The 6,965-nt window shown below is 55.1% G+C and overlaps 1 protein-coding gene across 2 annotated transcripts; it reads right to left on the reverse strand.

Moving 5' to 3' along the window:
- Positions 1-347: 347 nt before the first annotated feature.
- Kcnj11 (potassium inwardly rectifying channel subfamily J member 11) lies at positions 348-3,828 on the reverse strand. 2 transcript variants are annotated; one of them, XM_085682764.2, is made up of 2 exons: positions 3,697-3,828; positions 348-2,744 (listed from the first exon to the last, which is right to left on the reverse strand). In XM_085682764.2, the coding sequence occupies exon 2, from the start codon at positions 2,726-2,728 to the stop codon at positions 1,817-1,819; it is 912 nt and encodes a 303-aa protein (XP_085538890.1). In that variant the 5' UTR covers positions 2,729-2,744; positions 3,697-3,828; the 3' UTR covers positions 348-1,816. The 2 variants fall into 2 exon arrangements, with proteins under 2 accessions (XP_085538890.1, XP_048284765.1); XM_048428808.3 differs by lacking the exon at positions 3,697-3,828 and having other exon boundaries at positions 348-3,468.
- Positions 3,829-6,965: the final 3,137 nt, after the last annotated feature.

A 6,965-nucleotide genomic window follows, 5' to 3' on the forward strand; every position in this document is an offset into this window, starting at 1 on the left:
AGAAGGGCATCTTTCTCCAGGGATGGTCAAGAAGAATCATTGGCCTGGGGTTTTTATGACTATCAGCAGAGGAGTCATCCCATCCTTGATAAGGAGATAGGGAGCTACAAAATATTCCACACAGTAGTGAAGATCACAACTCGACCACTATGGAGCAGGTGACAGGCGGGTGGACAGCAGTGAGGGGGGCAGAGACAAGGACACCAGCCCTGCAGCCCAGATCTGAACTGGGAGGGGCACCATGCAGGGAGTAAGACCAGGCAGAGGAACGCATCACCGAGAGGCAGTGGAGAAAAACACCTTTTTGTCTTAACATACTTTAGTGAGCTTTCCCATCACGTGGCTGGTTCAGCAGCAATCACAAGAGTTAGCATTTATTGAATACTTGTTATGAATCGGCACTTCAGAAGCATGTTACATGTGCTTTTCCACCTGCTCCGAGTCAACTCACTGAGGTAGGGACTGTTAACATGGATGAGACAACTGAGAACAGAGTCATACACCTGGATTCAGGATCTGAGCTGAACAATACCCTAATTAGAGCCCACACCTCCCTGCCCCTCCCTGTGGGTACTTCAGCCCCCAGCAGAGTCTCAGGAGGGAGCCCAGGCCCTCGCTTATGATGTCTGGTGGAGGTCGAACGGCTAAGATGGCCGGACAGACTGAGTTGTGTGAGGAGGAGCCGGAGGGGAAGGATGAAGTCCTCCTGAGGTGAGGGAAGAAGAGCCTGCTTTCCTGGTCTCCCTGCCAGGGCCATGGCAGGTGGCAGACACTGGCCGTGCCCTCTTTTTTTCCAGCAGCATGCCCACGGCCTCCCCACAAGAAAAGCCCCGAGTTCAGGCCACAGCTGGGAGGCTTTTTTGAGAATGGGGCTACAGCAGAGCTCTGGGCAAGGACACAGGACCCTGCTCTGAGAACCCAGGTCAAGCCCAAGGGCCTTGCCTCGGGGAGCTCTCTTCCCTCACAACTGAACTTTCCAGTATTTCTTTTTCTAGCAAGTGAAACAAGCCATCCCTACCCACCAGCATCCTCCAGAAGCAGTGACTCACAGCTACCCATGGGGAGCCAGGAGCAGCGTGCTGCCTGCAGTGCATCGTGTATGGCAGGCACAGGACCTTTCTCGGCACATCAGGGTTTGCCCAGCACCCCACTTCCCAGACTCTCAGGGTGGGGACACAAGATCTCCAGTCATTCCCCCCTGCTCTGTCCCCTTCTGGCACCAGTGTGCCCTATGGAGGGGAGCCTGGGTAAGCGTGCCCTGCCCTGCCTGGGTGGGCCCTTCAGCTCACATGCCGTCACACTGACCTCCTCCTCTGACTGGCAGGATTCTTCAGCGATCACTTTTACAAGGCATGAATAGGCCTGGGACCTGGCCAGGTATTTCTTAGTGGCTACAGAAACAACAGTAGACACCCAACTTGGGGGTGGCTTTTCCCCAGTTACCTGTCTGCTTGTGGCAGGATGAATCGTGAAGGGCCAAGACTGACTTTGAGACCTTAGCTTTAGGAGCCCTGAACCTGCTATAGCCTCCCCAATGCTGGGCAGAAAGACAGGGGTAAAGCCGGTCCTGAGCTGGGCCTGGGAGGAGCAGGAACAAAAATAACCCGGTACAGGCTCCTGCTGGGGCCAGAAATAGCATAGTGACAAGTGCCTTGTAACACTCTGGGCACACAGCAGCAGGGAGGCTGAGCCGAGGAGGGTGTTGTCACACAGCAAACCGTACCTGGCCAAGGGACTCGCACCCCATTCACTCTACATACCATACTTTACTCTCCATGTGCCCACATAAGTGAGTGGGGGCCTGAGGGACTGCAATTTAGGACAGTGAATCCGGAGAGATGCTAAACTTTGGCTTGGCCTTCGCCACAGCTACACTGCGCTTGCGCAGGGGCCCTCGTGCAGACGCGAGAGTCAGGGCATCCAGCAGGCTGCGGTCCTCATCAAGTTGGCGAGCTGTGCAGAGTGGTGTGGGCACTTTAACGGTGTTACCAAATTTGGAGTAGTCCACAGAATATCGGCCGTCCTCCTCAGCCACAATGGGAACAAAGCGCTGCCCCCATAGAATCTCGTCAGCTAGGTAGGAGGTGCGGGCCTGTGTGGTAATGCCTGTAGTTTCTACCACGCCTTCCAGAATGACAATGATCTCCAGGTCTTGGTGGTGGTGCAGGTCACTAGGAGCCAGGTCGTAGAGAGGGCTGTTGGAGTCGATGACGTGGTAGATGATGAGCGGGGCCACCAGGAAGATGCTATTGCCACCCACGCCATTCTCCATGGGGATGTCCACCTGGTGGAGAGGCACGACCTCACCCTCAGGGCTGGTGGTCTTGCGCACCACCTGCATGTGGATGGTGGCGCTGATGATCATGCTCTTTCGGAGATCCCCCACACGAAGCATGAAGCAGAGGCGGCCATGGCGCAGGGTGATCACAGCATGCTTGCTGAAGATGAGGGTTTCTGCTCTCCGATGGGCCTGGGCCGTCTTCATGAAGATGCAGCCCAGCATGATGGCATTGATCATTAGCCCTACGATATTCTGCACAATGAGAATAAGGATGGCCAGAGGACATTCTTCTGTCACCATGCGCCCGCCGAAACCAATAGTCACCTGGACCTCGATGGAGAAGAGGAAGGCAGATGAAAAGGAGTGGATGCTTGTGACGCAGGGCACAGTGGTGCCCTCTCCGGGGGCCAGGTCACCGTGGGAGAAGGCAATGAGCCACCAGACCATGGCGAAGAGCAGCCAGCTGCACAGGAAGGACATGGTGAAAATGAGCAGCGTGTGGGGCCATTTGAGGTCCACCAGCGTGGTGAATACATCCTGCAGGAAGCGGCCCTGCTCTCGAATGTTCTTGTGGGCAACGTTGCAGTTGCCTTTCTTGGACACGAAGCGGGCCCTCCTCTCCCGAGCACGGTACCTGGGCTCTGTAGGGTCCTCTGCCAGCCGGGTCAACACATATTCCTCAGGGATAATGCCCTTTCGGGACAGCATGGCTCCGTTGGCCCCAGGAAGGGGCTTCCCCCATGGGGGGCACTGCACTGTCCTGGCCTATGGCCTCTTTGTGGGGTCCCCTCTTTGAGCTTTCTTCTCCTTGGGCTACCCACAGCTTGTACCAACCTCTCGCCTGAAATGCCCCCAGCTGGGTCCTGTTTCTCTTTACACCAGCTTCAAATGCCAGCTCCACCTGCTCCTTGCTTACTGAACACCCCCAACCGCCTGCGCCCTGCCTGGCCCTGGATCCCCGCTAAGCTACCTACCACCACCCCTGAAACTCCCCTGAACTCCGTTTCCCTGGCCCAGCCTTCTCAAACCACCTCAGAACTTACCACCTCCGGGTCTCCCAGTTCACCAGCCCTCACTCGATCCCCGCTGTTCTCTGATCTCACCCACTCTGTCCCCTCCAGACTCCAGCTTCACTTCTTGACCCAGTCTCCCCTCCAGGTGTGTCCCCGGATTCCCCACCCCACCTCTCCCCTAGCGCCCCCGCCGCTCTCCCAGTCCTTCTCTAGCTCTTGTCCTCTCTGTCTCCTTGGGATCCCGCGCCCTTCGAGTCACCCCGCCACCAGCTGCGCTCGGGATCCCCTCGCCCTCCACCGCCCAGGCCCCGCTGGCTCCGCGTCGCGGCCTCCCTGCTGCCCTGTCGCCCGCCGCCCGAGGTCCCCGCCGCTCCGTCCCCGCCCCGCCTGTCGCCGCCGCACCTGCTCCTGCTGCTCAAGCCGCGGCCACCTCCCTGCCCCCTCCCACTCCGGTGCTCACTCCCGGCCGGCTTCCCGGGCTTGTGTCTGTCTGCGAGCCGGTCTTCGGGCGCCGACCCATGCGAGGTGGGGGTGGGAGGCTGCGGGCGGGGGGCTCCAGAGAGCAAGTGCAGACTCCGCCGCCAGGGGGTGCCAGATCGGCTCCCGAGCGGAGGACTGGGGCGGGCCTGGGCATAAGCCCCGCCCACAGAGGATTCTCGTCCCACCCTCGCCTGCTGCCATCCTCAGCCAGTCTATAGCGCTTTCTTCAAGTGGAAAAGCCTTCTTTAGACGTTCCTTTTGTGAAATTCTCTTAGTCTGGCTAAGTAGTTCCTGGAGCCCTGACTTCTGTTTTCCCAAGTCCGCAGTTGGCTCTTACCTGTCTCTCACGCAGCACTTGATTCCCGGGGAAAGAGGCAGTGAGAGATTGATTCAATCCTGAGGCTGGGATGAGATAAAACAACAGCCTCAGAACTCCTCAACTAACTGTTCTTCCATTTGGGAGGTATTCCTGATCCTACATTTGTTTGTTAGTTAGTTGGTTTGTCTGTTCACCTATTTGAGACAGGATTTCTAGTAGCCAAGGGTGACTTCACACTTGCTATCTAGCAGAGGATAACCTTGAACTTCTGATCCTCCTGCCTCCACTGCCAGAGTGCTAGGATTGTAGGGGCAGTGGCTACCACCCCTGAATTTTAAGAGGACTGGTTCTGCTGCATTTGCTTTGTACTCTGTACAGCTTCACCCTGATTTCTTCCCTTTAGCCATGGCTGGTGGGGGAATCTGGGCCTAAGGAGCTTGAACACAGAGGGGGTGACTGAGGTTATTGTCAAGAAAAGTGGTTGTGTTTCCCTTGCAGATGTCACTACAGAGCGGTCCCTGAAGGTTGTTGGGTCACCTGTAATGTAATGGCCTGTTCTGGGGTTCAGATCCTTTAAGACAAACGCAGCTCCCTTTGTGGCTGGAGTGAGGGCTTGAGGCAGGGGCTAGAGTAACAGTGGTACTGGGAATTCGGGACACCACGGAACATTTTCATATTGAGTAGGGGTCGTTCAGAGAGAGAGAGTTGTCTTCTATCTCTCCAAATCCACCTATAGGTTGAGTGGCCCCTGTTACAAAGAGTGAGATCAATACTATACTAATTGGGCATCATACCCAAGGCAGGGAGCATCAAACAAGGTGAATAGAGACTAGGAAGTCCAAGGACACAGTTATACGGGAAATCTGAGGCCACTTCAACATTTAGCCATCAAAAAAGGACCCTTGGAGGACTCCGGCAACTTTGGCCATCTTTCCGAAGTCCCTGGGAGAAAGGAGGAATCACAGGTAGGTTTGCTTGGTTCCAGGATAGGGTGGAACAGGAGCAGGCTTTGATGGGCATATACAAGAGTCTGTTCTGATCATAGTGACCGAATATGGCCTACATGGTGGAAAGATAAAAGTCTGAGCTGGTGGGCTATTAATTAGATCCTCATGGAGGGATTTGAACCAGGATGGCCTTGGGCCTGCTCTTGCTCTGCTGCTTCCTTGGGGTGTGAGTCCTTCCCTGGCAGAGCAGCATCCCTTAACCATCCCTGTGTCTGCTCCTGGAAGTCCCGAGTGGAAGGAACTGCTGGTCCCACTGAGGCATCTTAGGGCTGGCAAGGCAGGCCCTGCCCTTCTGTATGCCCTTAGCTAATCCCTACCCCAGGAGATAGGAGGCTGCCCAAAGGGCTCAGCCTCCTGATTCCCTGTTGCTCACAGCCATCTCCCCAAACACTGTACTTGTTCAGTTCTTTCCCCCAGAAGCCTATCCCATACACATTGCCCTAGGATTAAGGGTCTTTGATGCCTCCCGACTGCCTTATCCCGCCACACCCCACATGAAGCACTTGGCCTTGGCACGCTCCCTTCCACTGTCACTCCTGCTGCGTGATCTCCGCCTCTCTCTCCACCCAAGTCTTTCTGGTTATCTAATTTCTTCCCTCTTACACCCAACAGGAATTCTGCCTTTCCCAGGCAGCCTGCCAGGCTGAGCTCTCCCATGAGTTCCTCTGGCTCCAGGCACTTCAGCCTCGCCGGGCTCCCTCTGGTGACTGATGAACTTTCCTTATGTTGTAGAGCTCTGGCCCTCCTGCAGTCCTGAGAGATGAAGGCCTAGCTCTGCAACCCCAGGGTCTCATAAGTCAATGAGGCAATATGCAGGCAGGGTGCAAATTATAACCAAATGTATGTAAATGAGCACCTGCCATTTCTTGGTGCCAACAGGGTTGGGACAAGCTGTTGTTCTGGTCTCCTGGTGTCTAGTCCCTGGCATCTTTGAGCTACCACCTGGCTGACTTGTACAGGGATGGCTCAGGGACCACCCTTCTCCCTCTTCTGAATGCTTGTGGGGGGAAGAGGGAGGCAGAGATAGTGGTTTGAGATCTTGGCCTAGCACGCAGAGTATTCCGGAACTCTACCAAATGACTGGGTGGGGGTGAGGGTGTGACCAGGTGAGGCCCTGAGATTCGGGTCTAGGGCTTCACTGGAGTATCGGGAAAGAACCCCTCATTTTCCTCCTGGTGGCTCCAGGACAGGGGGTAAGCTCAAGCTACTACTGACCATCTGTCACCAGACACAAGGGAAATAGGATTCAGAAATGGAGCCACCATCTTGATGTCACACACCTGGAGAAGCATTCCTCCAGTCACGTAATCACAGTGAATTTAAGTTCTTGTTTAAGTCATGTTGAGTTCCTGTTAGATGCTGGGCGCCAGACCCCACCATTATAACTCAGGTGAGCAGCAAAGAGTCCCAGCTGGATGGAGACCTGCTCCTTTATCTGATGGGGCTGCCACTGAGTCGTTACCCCCTTGCTGTTGACTGAATTCCATCCCTAAATTAGGATACCGTTCCCAGTTACCGTTCCCAGTTACATTTATTTGGGGCCATGAGGAGATAATTAAGGTTAAGTGAGGTTGTGGTTAAGAGCTAATCCAGTATGACTAGTGACTTCGAGGAACAACAAGGAGAAACCAAAGCACCTTGGTCTTGACTCTCAGTCTCCAGGATAGGAAGAGATACATTTTTCTGTGAAAAGCCACCCAGACTGTGGCATTTTGTTATGGCACCTGGAACTGCCCGATACAGATCAGAAACACGGTTTTGCCTCTGTTCACGTGGCACCTTCAAGTCTGCTCGGTTCCAAAGGCAGGCTGATTTCTTGTACCCACAGGGTATCGTTGCCCCTTCCACAGAGCCAAGGCCTCCAG

This window comes from Myodes glareolus, chromosome 24 (genome assembly GCF_982192425.1).
Source record: "Myodes glareolus chromosome 24, mMyoGla1.1, whole genome shotgun sequence".
NCBI lineage: Eukaryota > Metazoa > Chordata > Mammalia > Rodentia > Cricetidae > Myodes > Myodes glareolus.

Coding starts and splice junctions, on each gene's coding strand:
- Kcnj11 (XM_048428808.3), bottom strand. CDS start 2,989: ATGCTGTCCCGAAAGGGCATTATCCCTGAGGAATATGTGTTGACCCGG.